Genomic DNA, 20295 nt, shown 5'->3' on the forward strand with positions numbered 1-20295 from the left:
TGAAATGTGTGCTTTCACTTGAATTATAATTTCATTCGAAATATTTCTGACATTGACAAAAAATTGAAGAGGACAAGATTATTCAACTTCATAACAAAGTCTCATTTCACCGCTACACACATACAAACGGGGTTTAGCAAAGTTTTTTTACCTATATTTTTACTAACGGCACATTTGCCTATAATTTTAGAGCGTTTATACAAATACCCTCTATATAAACGCACTATAAATAATAATTAGCTAAGAATCGTTTGTCCTTATCTATCATTTTGACTTATGTATTTGTAAGAAAGGGATATAACATAATTTAACTAAATCAGTCCCGTAAAGTATTTTTCTCAAAAATGGACGGCAAAGTCGACTTTGCCATTTAAAAAATAGGTCGCGAAGTGTGGAGTTTATGGTCAGTCAAAAATTAAAAAGTTAAAAACATTGCAGTCTCGATTTTGGGACTGCAATGTTGCATACAAATTCCATTATTTGTCGAGTTCCAAACTTTTTAAAAGTTTAAATGGCCATATCAAATAAAGGCACAGGCCCATTAAACAGCCAAACAGATGATAAGTACTTATTATTATAATGTTGGTATCGCGACTATTTAGCTGTCTCAAATAGGTTGGCGTATTTTCGGCAGAAAAATACACTTCTATTTTAAAATTAAAAAATAAAAAGCCGGCAAAGCAAACTTTTTCAATTGTTTCTACTTTTTTCTGTGAAAATATATACGTAAGAACGTTGCTTTTGTAAAATATTTCTATTATATTTATATTTCTTGCACCATTTTTGAGAAAAGCACTATATATGACTCGGCTGGAAGGCTACTTGCTGGCTTCGGATTCAATTAAACGGACTCCCAAGGTCGTCCGTTTAAAACGAATCCTCAGCCTGCAAGTAGCTACTTCCGAGCCTCGACAATAATGTACTAATGAATAAGGGGAATTATACTTACAGATATGCAGATGTTATACCGGCCGCCGATCGCCACGTTCTCGATGGAGTGAGACAGCGATACTTTCGTCGTCGGCTTGAGCTCGTAGCGGCTCACTTTGTTGCGCGTCAGCTCCGTTATGTCCAGCTACAACAAACGAATGTGAACCTTAAATCTAACTGCACAGAACCCATAATTAATGGATACTTTTTTTGAACTGCCGATGGTTCAAATATATCAATTGTTACTTTATTAAACGAGAATATAAAATGTTTATGTGCGTCGCGTGCTGCCCTCCCCCCTCCGATGTGTAATAGTTGACTAAGCGCTACTTGCACCATCCCACTAACCCAGGTTAACCGCAAATTGTACTGGTAACCATGGTAACTCCACCGTTTAACCGGTTAACCCCGGGTTAGTGAATGGTGCAAGTGGCCCTGAGGGGACTTCAGACAAAACATGTATTTGGACAGTGAGTGTCATTGGACTAAATACGCGCCAAAATTTCTACTGCACAAAGTTCAAAATAAATCTATGTACTTAATTTCTTACTCTGTAGGCCACTGCCTCGTGTATGACGTCACAGTTTGCGTTCCATAAGATTTCCATCTTAGTCTTGTTGGCGTTGAATACGACGTGTAGATTCTTTATCGGGGCCCTGTAAATAAATAAAATTATTTTTTAAAGTTGCAATGGGATTTTGACCACGGTCAACAACTTTCACGGCCGCGGCCCCTAGAGCGAATCGGAAGGCATCGCCATTTTTAGAGTATATATACTCTCCCAGCCGATATCGAACACGGCGACTGTTTCAACTCCGCTGCTGAAGACGTTGGAGTGCCCGCGTTTGGCTTGCGTGGCCGATCTTATTAACAAAGACCCGTGCACACAACGGGCAGGTAAGGACACCATTGTTGTAATTATACCTAATAGCCGCTGGTGGTCGGGCTTTCAGCTCATCCCGTTTGATATCTAGTTCCATAAGTCGACGGTAAATATTCAAAGTCATCAGTTTGTTTAATGACAAAAGATCTCCATATTCCAATTTTTAGACTATCTATTTTTTATGCCATCATAAAAAGGTTTATGTATAACCTTGACCGTTTTATCAAAAGGCCGCTTTATACTTTAAATTATTTGTGTATATGACGTGCACTTGCTGCTGGCGTTGCATCGGTTGATGATCCTGGAAACGGATCAAAATAATTTAGTCGACTAAAATGTGTCTCGCCTGTTTTAACCTCCTAAGGCCCTATAGTACCTCTTCAGTTCGATGAAATTTAAATCCTATTCAATTGGAACAGAGTCGCTTTTGCTTTGTTTAGTTCAATTTTAAAACAACGCAAAATCAACTCTATTTCCTACACTATAGGTTCAAATTTAAATGGCAAATTTTGGATTTTTCATTTGTACGGCCTTAGGTGGTTAAAATAAAAATAAAGTCAATAACACTTACTTGGCGTTCTCACGGGTCATGATTTCGTGTATCTTGGCGATGGGTCCGTTGGCGAGCGTGACGGCGAATATGTAGCTCTCGCACGCGTGAAGGTCGTCGATCTGCATGCTCGTCTGCTTGGTCGTAATCTTAGCTGGAAAATAAACGGAGCGTTGAAATCTGAATCTAATATTCGACTGTTGATGTTGAGGCATTCCACAAGAACGAAAACTTTTGCCAGTGACGGCGTACAATCGACATCAAAAATATGTTTACACTTTTGCACCTTACTCCTTTGTAATAAGGCAAAAATGTAAACATATCTTTGAGGTCGACTATACACTATCATACTTAAGAGAGAGACATCAGAACAAGGAAAAGAACCTTCCATTCAATTTGGACGTTCCATGTAGGCCACTCTGTTGGGACGTCACATTGAAATTGCCATCTCTTTGTACAGTGTGATTCTTTTGAAAGTAGCTATAACGTGTGTAAAAAAAACCGGACAAGTGCGAGTCGGACTCGCCCACCGAGGGTTCCGTTTTTAGTATTTGTTGTTATAGCGGCAACAGAAATACATCATCTGTGAAAATTTCAACTGCCTAGCTATCACGGTTCATGAGATACAGCCTGATGGTGACAGACGGACGGACGGACGGACAGCGGACTCTTAGTAATAGGGTCCCGTTTTTACCCTTTGGGTACGGAACCCTAAAAATAAGTGTGACGTTATTCAAGGTGCTTATCAGGGCTCAACGTTAAGCCTCAACGGTACATCGAGTTGGGGACCACTTCAACTCCGTTACTCCTTGATGAAATACGATAACCTAAAGTTTACATTATAAAATACTTACTCTCTTTCCCTGGAATCCTAGTATGCATCACATCATTGTAATACACCGCGTATTCCAACTCCTTCCCCTTATATCTGTCACTAGTCGGGGGTGACCACTCCAACTTGACCGAAGTCCGTTTCTCCTTGATGAGGTAAGCGGTGCTGTTGATGACGTCATCGATGGTGCCCTCGGGTTTGAGGAAGATGGTCAGAGGGTGGCCGGTGATGGTGCCTTTGTACGCCATTATGTCGACGTCGATGTGAACGCCGGTTGGTAGGTTTGTTACTGGAAAGAAAATAAATGTTATTGGAGTAGAGGCGTTCGAGATGTACGTACAGGAGAATACTGAAAATCTCATGGACGGATAGAGTAACCAATGACAGCGTGCTGCAGAGAGTGCAAAAGAAAAGAGAAATTTTTGATACTGTAAAGATTAGGAAACTGCAGTACTTTGGTCATATATTACGAAAAAACAAATACCATCTCCTCCAGCTGATAATACAGGGGAAAATCCAGGGTAAACGAAAATGAGGAAGAAGACGAACCTCGTAGCTCAAAAACCTCAGGTGCTGGTTCAAGACGAGCACCAGATCGCTGTTTCGAGCTGCAGCGTCAAAAGTGAAAATAGCCCTAATGATAGCCAATCTCCGGCAGGAGACGTCACCATAAGAAGAAGAAGATTGGAGTATTAAATTATACCTGTGAACGCTATCCTTTACGAAGAAAACGCCACTCATGCGTCAAGATAAAGGGCGCAATTATGGAGGGTAGAGGCAAAAAGAATAGATAGTATAGAGGGGTCCTGTCATTGTAAATTTTGTAGTCACTGTAAATTTACTGCCATCTATCGACACACGACTAAAACTCAAAATGAAAACGTATAAAGTTATCAAAAAATGTATATATATGGATAAATGATTTTATTATTTTTATATCATTTTGATCCATGTTCATTCACTGATATCTATGTGTTAAAATTGTTAAATATGAAACGGTGTCGTCACGCCATCTAGCCGAGGATAGGCTAAAGGTGTGTGCGCCATCTATTCGAGAATGACTTTTGCTTGAATTCCGAGGCACGTTTTTTCCTTAGACTTTATTCGTCTTATACGAAGTTACATATGTCTTTGGTAGAGGTAAGGAGACAACTCTTTTATGGGCGGGCAGTTGCAAAAGTGTCCAGCTGTCAGCTATAAATAACAGTTCCAAAATCCCTCCAGAGTAGCTAAGAACGTAGCCGTTATTACCGGAGTGAAGTGCGCGGTCAATGATTAGAATTTTTTTATCAAATGTTCTAGGTATTGTGGCGACACCTATTTAAGGTTTTTCAACGAACGCTTTTTGATACATGTAGATTGTTTTCCTTACCTCTACCTTACATAGGTGCAATATAAACAGCGTACACTTTAACTATTCCTAGACTTAAAAAATATGTCAAAACTAATCTACTGCATAAGGCATATTACACAGTCGAAGATTATGTTAATGATAAACACGCATGGCCGTCTATTAATAAATGAATTAATTGTTATGAAATGTATTATCACTAGTAAATTGTAATTGTTGAATTTTGTATTTTGTAAGCTGTTATTTATTTTTTAATTTAATTTTAATTAATTTATAATGTACTTTGACGATGCAAAAGCGATTGTAAAATCCTACTTGATTAAATGATATTCTATTCTATTCTATTCTATTCTATTCTATTCTATTAGAGTTCTTAGGGCTGTTGATACGACTACTTTGGACAGCTTTAAATGTGAAGGATTTTGCTACTTAAATATTAAAAGGATGTAGTAGGAAGGGAAGGTCACTGATATGTTTGAGAAACCTTCCTACCAATACCATTCATACAGTACTCTATTATACTTACCCTAGGCGCAGCCGGCCGCACAACTAACTTAAGGGGCCCACTGATTAGTTCGCCGGACGATATCAGCCTGACAGTTAAACGCAAAATTTGACAGCTCCGAACAACTGACAGGCTAATATCGTCCGGCGAACTGGTAATCTGTGGGCCCCTTTAAAGCCCTCGATGCCTTTAATCTTGTCCCAAGTGAGTAACTGTACTTGAAAATATTATACCAGTCTACAATACTTACATGTGATATTAGTCGCGTTGGTAATTATAGGGTCCCACGGCACATAGCTCGGCGCTGGCGGCCTCACAACCAGTTTAAAGCCCTCGATGCCTTTAATTTTATCCCACGTCAATAGTGCTGTGCTTTCATTAATGCGTGTGACGCCGATGTGGTTGAGATCGTCGACATCGCCAACGTCGTCGAAAGTAATCGTCATTACGGGGGACGGGTCGGAGGTGTAGGCGCCGTTGGTCGCTGTTATCTGTTAAGGAGAAAAGAACGTATTACTGGCTATTGGTAGAGCTTATCTCGTTGTAATAAGGTTCAAGAATGGTTCGTTAGAAATCTTGATTGTAGATAGAAAAGGCAAAATAAACGTATGTATTATGGTTGGACGGAATCACACGCAGACACACATAAGCATAAACAACATTGACATAAGAATGAAATTTAAATTGACGTTGACAGTTTGTCTATGTATACCCTTTAGTCACCCACGAATCAAAAATTGCCAAAACAAAAAAATATATCTACAATGGAATTTAACGTCTTTTTATCGGTTTCTTGGCAAGTAATGGATACACAACTGTTATAAGACATCGTGTAGTACTGGAACTGTCCCATGGAGGACACCGGTGGGTCCCATTCGACCGTTAAGCTCTATCTTACCCAGAAGGAATAATTCATGTTCGGTCTGAAGTAACCATTGATGGTCATGTTCGTGTCATCCCCCTTGGTCTTCTTGTCCATGGGGGGTACTGGTGGGCTGTAGGACACCGTGTAGTACTGAATCTGTCCTTTGGGTGACGCCGGTGGGTCCCACTCGACCAGGATACGACTGCCAGTCAGCTGAACTACGCTCACTTTTAAGGGTGGTGAGGGTTCTAAGAGAAAAAACGAATAATTTATTTTTTGTTATTAGACATTTAAATCTGCATACTATAGGCTATTTTCCTACTAGTCAAATCAGCTTGTTTTTTTGAACTGTCAAAACGATTTTCTAATATGGAATTTATATGAAAACGAGTATAGTGACGTCACTGTCAATTCACCTACTTTTTTTATATTTCTTTCCGATTTATTAAATATAACTTGTGTTTAAAAATACCTGCTATCTATGATTTTCTAATAATTATCTGGTGTTTCATGCATGGTGTAAAATAATTTATTTTAAATACAGTTAAATACCCTAAATATTCTATTGCAAGGAAATTTGAAAGTGTGCCAAGGACCAAACTCCCGTGTGTCTGTCTATCTGTCTGTCTGTCTGTCTGTGTGTCTGTTACCTCTTCACGCTTAAGCTGCTGAACCGATTTAGTTGAAATTTGGTATAGGGATAGTTTGAGTCCCGGGGAAGGACATAGGATAGTTTTTATGTGGGAAATCATCCCTGAAGAGAGTGCAAAGTGGGCTGGAATTGAAAGAGTTAATGTATTGCCTAATAATTGAAGTCAGCAATGCGCGAATTGCGTATTATCCAGGCGCTATACCTAATTTAGCTGCTGTCACTAATTCCACGCAGACGAAGTCGCGAGCAAAAGGTAGTGTTAAAATACATATTATAGAATATCTTCTGTGGTGTACTTACGTCCTTCGCCAGTAGAAGTATTCACAAACTTCAAAGACGGATAAGTTTTATTCGTTCTGGTGTCCTGGATGTAGAAGGTCACATTGTATTGTGTGTAAGGCTCCAGATCGGTAAATCTGGAACAATTGAAAATAAGAATCTTCATTTATTTTCATTTAAAAATATAAAACTTTCGCGTTATAGCTGATAGAAAACGCACCGCCTAAACCATTGAAACCGCAAATCTTGAAATATGACACATATTTATACTATACCTATTCCTTTAGAACATATTGCAAAGCTGAATTTTGAAACTCGGGTCGGAAATGGAGTATATATTTTTGACGTGGTCGAAGTCGCGGACAAGGCTTGTTTTCTATGGGTGGTATTCCATCTGTCTAATATATTTGTCCAATGTGTACTTCGTCTCACAATTTTGCTTAATGAGGAAGTGAGACGCAATTACATTGGACAAAGAATTTGGACGGGTGGAATAGTATGGTACCTAAAATGACAATTTCGCACTTTTGCTATAGTGTTGCTGTTTGTATTTATTGAAAAACGGTATAAGATTTTTACCTAAAAGTGCTCTCATGGATCCAGGTCTTGTTGGTCCACACGCCGTCCGACACCTTCGATATGGAGGGCAGGAAGCTGTATATGAACATCTTCTGCTGCGACATCCAGAACTAAGAAACTGCTGTGTTCTTACCTGAACGTGCTCTCATGTCTTGGTGCATCCAGGTCTTGTTGGTCCACACGCCGTCCGACACCTTCGATATGGAGGGCAGGAAGCTGTATATGAACATCTTCTGCTGCGACATCCAGAACTAAGAAACTGCTGTGTTCTTACCTGAACGTGCTCTCATGGATTCAGGTCTTGTTGGTCCACACGCCGTCCGACACCTTCGATATGGAGGGCAGGAAGCTGTATATGAACATCTTCTGCTGCGACATCCAGAACTAAGAAACTGCTGTGTTCTTACCTGAACGTGCTCTCATGGATCCAGGTCTTGTTGGTCCACACGCCGTCCGACACCTTCGATATGGAGGGCAGGAAGCTGTATATGAACATCTTCTGCTGAGACATCCAGAACGATATGAGGAAGCTGCTGGCGTTTATCGATGGCTGGTCCACGCCGATACCTAGGATCTGAGGAATGGACATATAAATTAGATTTAATTATAGTATGGTCAGCTTTAGTTTTATTAGGAACAGGCAACACATTGAAAACATCTAAATGTGGTAACGTAACCATGTCATTGTATTGATTGTATTTTATACATGCTAGTATCCCTATACTGTATCAATAATGCAAACAAATCATTTCTGATTTGATTCTGATTCCTGAACATTTAAATTAACGTTTCTTTAGAATGTCTGCGTTTCATATCTAGTTACACTAAGAGATAGTAGGACGGTTGTACCATCGGCTTACATTCAAGGTAATTTCGTTTTTAACTCGATGCGTATATTTTTTTTATGACAAAAGAAGAGAAAAGAAAGAATTTTTGCGAAAGGATAATTTATGCAGAGGGGATGTACTGTGAAAGGTTTTTTTTAAAGAATAGATCGTTATGCGTTCTAACGCAAAATGTTGTTTATTTTTTAAATACCAGATTTTAAAAAAATACCTGTATACCGTGCCCAGGAGCTTCGCTTGTGCAGTTGCTCTCATCGCTACCATCGTAGCAGTCCTGGTGACCGTTGCACAACGACACCTCCGATATGCAGAGCATACCGTCGCCGCAGAGCGTGTAGCCTTGGGGGCATTTCGTGATGTCTGGTCGGCCCTGTTGAAAAGGTGTGTTATATAGGCCCTGACAACAAAAAATCGGGAATTTAAATATTTGTTACTCTCTTAATCTATACATATAATAAAGCTGAAGAGGGTCGAAAGTCTGTACATGGAAGATATTTGAAAAAAAGTTGGCTGGGGATACTTAGAATTGATAACAGAACACGTTCCAACAGTTTTTAGAATTTTTGTCTGTTTGTCTGTTTATCTGTTTGTCTGTTTATTTGAACGCGCATCACGTGAAAACGGCTGAACGGATTTTGATGAAAACTTTACTAATCTGTCGAGAAAATCCCCGGCCAGGTTATAGGCTATAAAAAATCAACCCCTAAAAGGGGGGGTAGCCACAACACTTGATTGACTTAAGTTTGCCCCTGAATCGTATGGCGCTACTTAGGAAGGAGGGGCAAACTTTTTTCAAATATGTGCTAACACTATAGAGTACCCTGGTAAACTAACAGATGGCGCTGAATTTAATACTATGTGACATAAATAAGCCACCGCGGAAGGATTTTGCCAAATTAACTCTAAGTTTAGAAGACCCCTCTTCTAAAATATCAATCCATCGTACGGATATCAACAAATTTAATTGAATAATTGTGTTGATTTAATAATACAACAAAATTAAACGACAGTAAATTAATTGCCCCTCATTGCACAGTGCCATCTTTTGGGGAGCTGAGTAAACATTAAGTAACCAAGAAAACTAAAAATGAGTTTACATAGTTACGTAGGTAGTGGTAAAATAAACACACATCAACACGCGTATAATTGCATAAAATTATTTATTTTCTCCGTCATGAATTATACCTAATCGTAATTATATCGCATCCATATCAAATCCATATTCATACGTATCGCCTCCTTAAGCACTTAATAATGGCCACGAAGGTGGGTACTTTGAAAAAAAAACATTGACCTCTGTCATTTGCAGTGCCGGATTAACCCTTTTAAGCAAAATAAGCACTTGCTTAGGGCACCATGTCTAGGGGGCACCAAAAATTATTGAAAAATTTACGCGTTCGCTTCGCTCGCGTTTTCAATAACTTTCTAAAATATGATAAATGTGACATTCGGTTGGCGACTGCAGCAGCATTAATCTGCTGCAACATTACTGCTGCAGCACTGTCAATTTTAGTAATAAAATGATGTGACTGATTTCCACACTAAAAGTAAAAATGTACAACTGTCTATCAAATTGCGTTTTTTTATATCGAAAATTTTTCGAGCTCGCTTCGCTCGCGTATTCAATAACTTTCTTACATATGATAAAGGTGACATTCAATTTTCGTGATATAATGATGTGACTAATTTCCATACTAAAAGTAAAAATGTACAACTGTCTATCGAATTGCGTTTTTTATATCGAAAAATTGTCGCGCTCGCTTCGCTTGCGTTTTTTTAATAACTTTCTAAGATATGATAAAGGTGACATTCGGGTGGCGACTGCAGCAGCATTAGGTACTCTGTTGCAACGTTACTGCTGCGGCACTGTCAATTTTCGTGATAAAATGATGTGACTGATTTCGGTACAAAAAGTAAAAATGTAAAACTGTCTATCAAAATGCGTTTTTTATATCGAAAAATTTTCGCGCTCGCTTCGCTCGCGTTTTCAATTACTTTCTAACATATGATAAAGGTGACATTCAATTTTCGTGATATAATGATGTGACTGATTTCCATACTAAAAGTAAAAATGTACAACTGTCTATCGAATTGCGTTTTTTATATCGAAAAATTGTCGCGCTCGCTTTGCTCGCGTTTTCAATAACTTTCTAAGATATGATAAAGGTGACATTCGGGTGGGGACTGTAGCAGCAATACTCTGTTGCAACGTTACTGCTGCAGCACTGTCAATTTTCGTGATTAAATGATGTGACTGATTTCCATACTAAAAGTAAAAATGTACAACTGTCTATCAAATTGCGTTTATATATCGAAAAATTTTCGCGCTCGCTTCGCTCGCGTTTTCATTTACATTATAAGATGTTGGTTATAATCTCTAAGTTTAAATCACGTGTAAATTTTTTATAAGGGCGAAATAACTATTTTGGAGTGTAGTTTTATTTAGTGGTACCTAACTGTAAAATATTTTATCTGGACTACAGTCCTCTAGCACGGCGGTCGGCAACCTGCTGCCCGCGGGCCGCATGCGGCTCGTGAAACTGTCACTTGCGGCCTGCGAGCCTCTCTGGCTATGTAATATTGAGAAACTACAATGTCTGATAAAGTCATAAATATTAACAAAGTGCGGCCCGCGTCAACTTACTCATCGTTAACTACGCTACTAAAATTACGCAAAAAAAGGTTGCCGATCGCTGCTCTAGCATATCCATCTATCAACTTTACTTCAAGTTCCGCCTCCAGGGGAGAGGGAGAGAAATTAGGATTAGAAATTAGCCGCTTACTGACACAGACCGAATTCCACGCGGGCGGAGCCGCGGGCACAGCTAGTAACTAATAAAAATGAAGTTATTCCCTAGCGGCTAACAATAAAAAATGTCAGTCAAAGAATAAATGATATCAGAAAATGTAATGGAATTTGTTGTTTTAAAATAGAACGATACAAATAACAACAACTCTGTTAGTATTAGCAAAAAGAATAGATAGTATAGAGGGGTCCTGTCATTGTAAATTTTGTAGTCACTGTAAATTTACTGCCATCTATCGACACACGACTAAAACTCAAAATGAAAACGTATAAAGTTATCAAAAAATGTATATATATGGATAAATGATTTTATTCTTTTTATATCATTTTGATCCATGTTCATTCACTGATATCTATGTGTTAAAATTGTTAAATATGAAACGGTGTCGTCACGCCATCTAGCCGGGGATAGGCTAAAGGTGTGTGCGGCATCTATTCGAGAATGACTTTTACTTGAATTCCGAGGCACGTTTTTTCCTTAGACTTTATTCGTCTTATACGAAGTTACATATGTCTTTGGTATTAGGGCTGTGGGACGCTAATAGTTAAGGAATAAAGAACAGGTCAATTCGAACGTACACTGACATCAGAATGTTATTTGAATCATGTTATGTAGTTGCCGTGCATTTTGCTCGTACTTGTCTTGGCGCAGGTGAGACGCACGATAGCTAAATAACACGATTCAAACATCATTATGGTGTCAGTGTTCGTTCAAATTGGCCTGGAAGTTAGTAGTGTTAGTACTGTAATAGTTTTGGGGAGAGTTGCGTTCGCCGCATCTGCGTCCTACGCAGATGCGGCGAACGCATTTCGTTGATCGTTTGCGGCACAACACACGTGCTCTATATATTTCTGAGCTCTAGTCAGGCTTCTATAGTTGGGCTAAGCGTATGCTGAGACGCAAGCGACGCAGTTCCACGCAGCGCAGTATAGAACGTATGTAGCTGTAAAGTATAGAACGTCCTTGCGCCGCAGCGTGCGTAACTAAACTCTAAATCATAATTAGATTCCAAAAAATGTTGCCACTGCAATAATTTGTTTGTAAAATAGTAAATTCCTTTTTATAAATAAATACGCTAAGATAATTTATTTATTGGTAATTTTACGCATACGATTTAAAAAAGTACTTTTATTTATTTATTTTTACATAAATACAAGACGCGCTAGTAAAAAGTGGCAACATTGTCTTACTTTTTTTGGAATCTAATTATGATTTAGAGTATAAAGGACGTTCCATACTTTACAAAATCTGCTACGCTGCGTGGTGCATCGCTTGCGTATCAGCATAGGATTAGGCTTGGGCTGGGTACCTCGCAGTGCACCTCGTCGCTGCCGTCGGCGCAGTCCTGCCGGCGGTCGCAGATGCGGTCTGCGCGCACGCAGCCGCGGCCGTCGTCGCACGGCGTCTCGTCGGCGCCGCAGCGGCCGCGGCGCGAGCCGGGCCCGCGGCGCTGGCAGCCGCGCTCGTCCTCGCCGTGAGGGCAGTCGGAGGCCGTGTCGCACACCCAAGATAGGGGGATGCATAAGCCTGAGGAAAGGGGATGTGCTAGTTAACCTTTTGAACGCCAAACGGCGCATCCATTTGCCGTGCCACTGACGCCACGGGGGTAAAATTTAGTTTTGTGAATAAATAATGCCGCCCTAAAAGTGGGGTGTTTTTCAGTAGATTTTCATCAAAAAACGATCGACATCAAATGCCGTCTTTGGCGTCGTTGTCAAGATTTTGCGTTGACGTCAATTGCCGTCTGTTGCGTTCAAAAGGTTAAAAAATGAGCCATAATATACGGGATGATTTAACGGCGCGAGCATTTATTTATGATCCCACTATAAACCCATACTAAGAAAGATTAAAAACGGTTTATCGAAAAATAAACTTATATTTTCTTAGCCCGCTATAGTGTCCCTCTGCTGGGCAAAGGCCTCTCCCCTTGATCTCCACAGATAATAGATTTATCTACCAAAAATGTTATAAGGTTATCACTTATGACATTTGTCTTAAAACATTTCTTGGCCTTGAACCCTCAGGCGCCGACATGAACTGCGTCATTAATCAGGGAAGCACAACCTAGATTACGGAATTGTGTCGTTGTTGTTCGTTCTTCTATTATGGCAACGACAGTCTTAGGTATAGTATAGAGTTATAGACGATTGAAAAAAGAGAACTTACCAGTCGAACAAGTGAACTGAGTCTTAGAACACTTCTTGTCCTTAATCTCAGGCTCAGGCGCTGGCGTGCTAGCGTCAATGACGAAGGAACCGCAGCCTAATTCATCCGTGTTGTCTCCGCAGTCGTTAATACCGTCGCAACGCCACCTGATCAATTAAACAGTTTTATTTTTTATACAATTTTGATACCCACCGACTTTAATGCGGGCTGTACACACTCGTCGAGAGATCCCGAGACAGGCCCAAAACAACGAGTGTGTACATGCTGCTCCCTTCTCGTCTCGCTCTTCCTTGTCTCGTCTCGCTCTTCCTTGTCTCGTCTCGCGCTTCTCCGGCCGGCGAGAGACTCTCTACGAGTGTGTACAGCCGACATAAGAGCATCAAAATTCAATCCTAAACTTAAAATTCAAGATCCTTTTTTGGCCGGCAAATTGAGATATTTTACGTCTACTATAATTCTTTTGTCTGTGACAAGACAGCAAACTACACTATTAAAACTTAACAGTAAAGCAGGCAGTTGTTGTTCTCGCATTTAAACATCCAATCCAAGCAAGTCCCATTTGACGGGAAGTCAGATTTCTCCGGAGGCCGAGGGATTCGTTTCGAGGGCCCGCTGGTCCTTGGATATGTGCCGTTCTACTCGTGTACTATATTTACTCTTTTTTTATGATGCAAACTACGCCCAGACTTACCAGTAAGGCAGGCAGTTGTTGTTCTCGCATTTAAACATCCAATCCAAGCAAGTCCCGTTTGACGGGAAGTCTGGCCTGTCCGGCGGCCGAGGGATCAGTTTCGAGTGCCCACTGGTCCCTGGATATGTGCAGTTTTGTTCATCAGATGAATCGTTGTCCGAACAATCGTTCTCGCCGTCGCATACCTGTAAGAATTTTTTTTTATGCATCCGTGGAAAACAAGCATACTGATACTGACGCGATTCCCGTAGCCTATGGATGCGTTTACAAATCCAGAGGTCATGCGCGTTGGTGCTTTTCAAACTTGATTAACATGAATAAATGGATGAATAAAAAGGAAAAAAGTAACAGTAGGGCTGTTTTATTAATGTTCAGAAGAATCTTTTGAAATATCACTTTTAGATGTTGCAATAAAAAATGAGCAAATAGAAGGACAATAATAGGATGAAAATAAAGTTATATTCTTTTACCTTATTTTAGGACCTAAGTAGACAAATCATAATAACTTGTCTTAAATTAGGGACAAACAAGGTAAAACTGTTTTGGTGGATTGTTTTCTGTCAACAATAGTTTCTAGAATGATCCGAGAGACACTAAGTGCTGATTTCTTACCCAAGACTTAAATATGCACTTCCCGCTCGGACATCTAAACATAGACGGCGCACATGTCGAGTTTCGACATTTGTCGTCCTTTTCATCCTCGCCGCTGGGGCAGTCTCTCTCTCCGTCACACACCCACGAGTTGGGAATGCAGATGGGATTGGCGTCCTTGCTGCAGGGGAAACCGTTTTCGTTGCAAGTGCTTATGGTGGGCCGTTTTGATGTCGACTGCGGGACAAGTAAAAAAACATTGAAATTTGAATTTAAAACCGTTTATAAATAGTCGGAATTTTCTAGGCGTATCATTAACGTTCTACGTCACATGGCGACCCTGCCGGGCTGTATCATTTGCCGTCAGGCAAAGTATTTTACAGGGCACATGAAAACGTAATATTAATATTTATAATTATATTTTCTACGAAACAAAAACTGATAACCCACAAAACTCACATTACAGTTGCGTTCGTCCGAGCCGTCGTGACAATCGTTGTCTCCGTCGCACACCCACTTCTTGTAGATGCACATGCCCGTGGCGCATTGGAACTGACTTTCGGTGCAGTTCGGTCTCGTGCAGTCTGATAAAACAAAGAAAAACATATGTAAAGTTTTTGGCATATTTTATGATAACAAAATAATATAATATCGTTGACATCACCATCCCCCATGATGAGAATCTCGTGAAAGCCGAGATGGACAAGTCCAGTAAGTACCTAGACTTGGCTCACGAGATAACCGCCATGTGGGATGTTGATTCGACGATCATTGTCCCGATAGTCGTTCCAGTGAACGGTCTAATAGCGAAGAGTCTCGACATTTCATTTCATTTCATAATCGGTGCAATTGAACTTATGAGACCAGAGCACACCGGCAGATATGCACGTGCGCGTACGCTAAAATGTTGGAGCCGTGCACGCACACGTCACGCAAGCGGTGGTCTCTTATAGGAATCTATATATTACAACGTGCACGTCTACGCAGACGCCCCCGGTGTGCACAGGCCTTTGGCTAAGATTAAAATACTGGACATCACCTTTGTCCCCCTTTTTCCGTTTTTCCCCACAGATACTAACAGTAACATGCGCTATAGCCAACGGTACTCACTCTTCTCATCGCTGAAGTCGGGACAGTCCGCTTCACCATCACATTCTGACTGCGGCAGATAGCACCTAGACTCATCATCGCAAGAAAGCATGGGTGCGGCGCAGAGAGGACACCCTATCCCGTCAGCAGGTCCCCAGAGATACTAACATAACTAACAGTAACATACGCTATAGCCAACGGTACTCACTCTTCTCATCGCTGAAGTCGGGACAGTCCGCTTCTCCGTCACATTTCCACTGCGGTAGGTAACAACGAGACGCATCATCGCAGGACAACATGGGTGCAGCGCAGAGGGGACACCCTATCTCGTCGGACAAGTCCCCGCAGTCGTTGTTGCCGTTGCATTGCCATGATGATGTGATGCACATGCCATTTGCACAGGTGAATTGTTCCTGAGAGAGTAAAGTAATTATTCCCTAAAATTATTCCAAACGTCTTGAAATTAATATGTCACACTGATCCCTGTTACTAATATTGTATTTCTCTGAGACAGCGTCAGAAATGGCTACCTCCTAGTTAACGGTAACTAACAGCACCTCCACATTTCTCGCTTGCGTGGACACGACTGAAGTCACAGTAGAAAACGCTCACTTTTGAAACCTACGTGATTTAACTTTCTTTTTATGCCATAGATTTTAACAATAAAAATAATGATCTAATTTGATTAAATCTTAACGGAGTAAATTCAATCTGCATTTTACATTGTATATGCGAGACCTGACTAGTTCGGTCAAAAGTGTCACAGTTCGCGATAGTGGTATTATAATAACAGAAAAACAAAACATATAAAGTATAGTCCTTATTAGTTCAATAGGTAATTTATAACTTATCAAATTTCCTGTTAATATGGCTTATTAACATAACTCATTAGCCTATCAAAACAAAAGGGAACCGAGAAAACAAATTCTCGCTCTGATTTGTTGTGGCACAAATAAATTGCATCTGATTCATATATACCTACATAATGCAATTATCCTCGAACTGTTGACCCGTAATCATGATTCATTTTTTTATGCGGAAATCCTAACTGATATACCTAAATTACAAAGAAATGCATTTGACCTAAGTTTTCATCAAAGCCAGCCTTCAAAAGTATTTTATGATGTCACTAATCTCGATATTCAGTCAATTTCATGTAATTCAAAATTGTTAGATTGCACCAGAATTTGTAACAGTTTCGAATATTTTTGTAATGGGGTGATGGGGACCTTTGGACCGGGCATGGCTCAGAACGGGTTTTAGTTTCTTAAGTTTTGTACATAATTATTGTAAAATGTATCCTTTTTTTTTTATAAATAAATATATTTTAATTTTTGTAAATCAAATTTAACGTTGTCTGTGAAAGAATTTAACTTATTTATAGAAATCAAATACTTACAGCATCACAAGAAGCTCCGTCCTTCTTCTTACAAGTCATATTAGCGGACGGCTCCAACCCGTTAGAGCACATACACTTTCCATTCGTCATAGTAAACCCATTCGGACACAGGCAACTAAACCCTTTCCCAGGCCCGCCCAGGCACATAGTGTCACAACTAGTATTCTTGTACGAGCACGCATTGCTACCGTGCTGAACGAAATGCGCGAACACTTTCAAATCCATCAAACCAGAGAAAGAATTGTTAATCGTTATAACGTTGTCCCCGGAATCCTTGTCGGCAATGAATATGGACTTCGCTTTCCAATCGTCCCAATACATCTTCCCTTTTAACACAGCCACTGCAAACGGATGAGATACTTTCTCGTCTCTCCAAAGAATACGTTTAAAATATCTGCCGTCTAAATCGGCGCTGGCTATATAGTCTTCCATAGCGTCTACCCAGTATATTCTCTCAGCCATCTGATCTATAGTTATACCATTCGGCCATTGGACTATCGGTTTTCCGAATAGCTTCTTAACATTCTTACCATCGAGGTTAGACCTGGAGACAGTCGGATTGCTTCTATCCCAATCAGTCCAAAATAGGTAACCTGCTTTGGGGTGAACAGCGATACCTCTAGGTTTGGATAAAACCTTATTGTCGAGAATAGTGACCCTCATTCTGCCTGCGATAGTTAAGTCAGTTCTGACGGCTTCGATTTTTTTACGCATTCCATCGACGAAGAATAACACATTTGAAATCCAATCTAAAGCCATTCCTTCAATACTCGCTAAGTCGGTATCAACAATGACTTCTTGTACTGTACCGTTGTTAAAGCATTGCCGATTAATTTTATCAGTTTCAATGTCAGCCCAGTAAATGCAATTGTTCTTTAAGTCAAACTCTATAGCGACTATATTGCTCTGTCCTTTGACTGGGAATATCGTAGAATTGTCAGATAAATCTATCCGCGCGATTTTATCTCTTAAAGCAACTAGAATAAACTCTGTGGGTTCGTCTAACGGGCAAGGTACCATGTCAGGCGCATAAGGTATGTAGGTTGATGATTTACAAACATCGCCATCAATTTTTCTGTATCCTTTAGTTCTTTGGTAAAGGGTGCCGGGTCGACACGGGTACGGGGTAGCGTAGGGGTCGTGCTTGGCAGATTTATTGCGAACGCATGCGTTATTACTTAACTGGAAGCCGACGTCACACTCGAAATCTCTTCTGCTGCATTCGCAAAGTTCTTTTTTAACGGGCCTATCGTAATTAATGCCGTTGTAGCAATTTGTATGTGCGAGTCTTCTTTGGAAGGTGTCTCTAGTTCCTAATACGCAGGATACTGAGGAGTTAGGGGGCGAGGGTGACCAGAATTTGTAGTCGTCCAGGGTGCAGTTTCTGGCGAAGGCGTTTTGCAGGTCTATAGTGATGATGATCCATTGATGTTGCTCATTGGCCGAGCCGAACATAGTGAAGGTTGTGGTGTTTTCTCCTGGTTCGGTCATTAGCCCGTATATGCGGAGATCGTCTGCGTTAAACCTGCAAAGAATTAGATATGTTGAATTTATCGTAAATTATTGATGCAAATGCATATTGTTGGCATACAAGGAAAATGTGCGATTGAAGTCGGCCGCAAAAGTCGACTGTGTCATTTCTTTGTTATTAAACTTTGTGGAGCATTTGTCGCATGAATGAGGCAAAATAGTTACTTCTGTCACTGACGGGAAGCTCTGTATGAAACATCATTTATATAATACTCAGTCAATAAAACTTCACCAAAACAAAAGAATACGTAAAAGTAAGTTATCAGAATCCACAAACATGAACAAAAACACTTGACGTCACCAGAGGAGGGAAACAAATACGTACAACGTCTGATATGCAAACACATTCCTAAGTATAGATATCTCATTGCAATAAAAACTTCGGTGCTCTTTTCCTTATCTTCTCTGGGGAAACTACAAATCAATTATTCAACACTAAGCATTTATTTAGCTTGTTTTGAGTGAACAAGAAGTGCTTTAACATTTTTTATTTATTTGTTACGTTACGTAGGAAGTCCGAAATTATATGTTTGTTATCCTCATATTGATCACAAGATACAAGTATTAAAATGTCTACTGAAGTATCGAAATTTACTTCTATACAAAATTATAGGGACATGCAATGTTTAGAAACAATTAATATTAGTATATTCACTTTAAATAAAGAATTTAGCAAATCGCAACTATGTTACACATTACGCACGTAAAATACCTACTACGTGCTAATTGCAAAACACAAGCTATCGCTGATAAGAGTTCCACTTGCATTCCTAATTTGTTAAATATAGCGTTTCTGGTTTCACCGCGAAGTTTACTTATTTACGTTATATATTTTACACATTTGGTGGCAACCAAATTGCCACCTAATAGTCCAAGATCGGTAAAGAAAACGTATAGTCGTAGTATATTGCTGTAAGCGGTTTATATATGACCTCAGAACCTAGAGCTCTTTGCTGATCCGCTACTGACTTCCACCGATGAACATCATTCAGAGGCTCTTAGCAATAAAAGCACGCAAAGGACCCCAAGATTTCATTGCTCTCAAAATTATGTACCTCTTTCCGGATCATCAGTCGTTATTATTTCAAACGCACCAAAAAATGCAAGATAGAATTTACCTCAACAAGATGGACCGACAATCATAATAGCCGGGAACTATTGAAAGGCGGCAGACACAACCACTTGTCGTGGAAATCTTTAAGTAACTTAAATAATTCAGCTGACATGAAAGAATGAACAAAACAAAACTTACTGATAAGAATTCCACTCAATCCCCTCATTCGTCGAATATAGAATTTTATTCGTTTCCCCGCGCAGTTTAAAGTATTTAACAGCCACCAGAACGCCTCCATGGTCGCCATAGTTGAAGAAGTAGTAGTCTTTAAGTATTCTCTTCCAAGTTAGACCAGCGTCGCGGCTGAGGTAGACGCCGGGGATGCCTTTGAGAGACTTGCCCATCACACCGGTGGCCATGATGATGCCTGGCGCTGATTTTGAACTCATGATACTTGCGGATCTGTGAAATAAATATTTCGTTTATAAATATGCTTTCAAAGATGTCACGCATTTTAACGAGAACTAGTGATCCAAAAGACTCGAGCCTTTTAGCTCTTTTTTTAGGGCTCGCCTCGTCTCTTGACGCCTAAAAGGCTAAAAGCCTATTTTACTAATTAAATAGAAAAGGCTTTTAGCCTTTTAGGCATTAAGAGATGAGGCGAGCCCTAAAAAAAGAGCTAAAAGGCTCGAGTCTT

At 40.0% G+C, this 20295-nt stretch overlaps 2 protein-coding genes across 3 annotated transcripts in view; both read right to left on the reverse strand.

Annotated features, from left to right (window-relative positions):
- The window catches only part of LOC134797105 (probable cytochrome P450 301a1, mitochondrial), a 308099-nt gene that overhangs the window by 236033 nt on the left and 51771 nt on the right, over window positions 1–20295 (reverse strand). The gene's annotated exons all lie outside the window — the stretch shown is intronic.
- LOC134797124 (sortilin-related receptor-like) overlaps window positions 1–20295 on the reverse strand; it is a 60320-nt gene that overhangs the window by 5996 nt on the left and 34029 nt on the right. The window contains exons 9-25 of the mRNA XM_063769362.1: window positions 19797–20060; window positions 17015–18539; window positions 15824–16028; window positions 14986–15110; window positions 14548–14763; window positions 13936–14120; window positions 13245–13390; window positions 12388–12605; window positions 8483–8641; window positions 7834–8000; window positions 6869–6984; window positions 5950–6164; window positions 5302–5542; window positions 3218–3484; window positions 2385–2517; window positions 1481–1586; window positions 950–1075 (exon numbers count right to left, since the gene is read on the reverse strand). Coding sequence (XP_063625432.1) covers window positions 950–1075; window positions 1481–1586; window positions 2385–2517; window positions 3218–3484; window positions 5302–5542; window positions 5950–6164; window positions 6869–6984; window positions 7834–8000; window positions 8483–8641; window positions 12388–12605; window positions 13245–13390; window positions 13936–14120; window positions 14548–14763; window positions 14986–15110; window positions 15824–16028; window positions 17015–18539; window positions 19797–20060 — 4414 coding nt within the window. The remainder of the gene's footprint in view (window positions 1–949; window positions 1076–1480; window positions 1587–2384; window positions 2518–3217; window positions 3485–5301; window positions 5543–5949; window positions 6165–6868; window positions 6985–7833; window positions 8001–8482; window positions 8642–12387; window positions 12606–13244; window positions 13391–13935; window positions 14121–14547; window positions 14764–14985; window positions 15111–15823; window positions 16029–17014; window positions 18540–19796; window positions 20061–20295) is intronic.

This window comes from Cydia splendana, chromosome 14 (genome assembly GCF_910591565.1).
Source record: "Cydia splendana chromosome 14, ilCydSple1.2, whole genome shotgun sequence".
NCBI classification, from domain to species: domain Eukaryota; kingdom Metazoa; phylum Arthropoda; class Insecta; order Lepidoptera; family Tortricidae; genus Cydia; species Cydia splendana.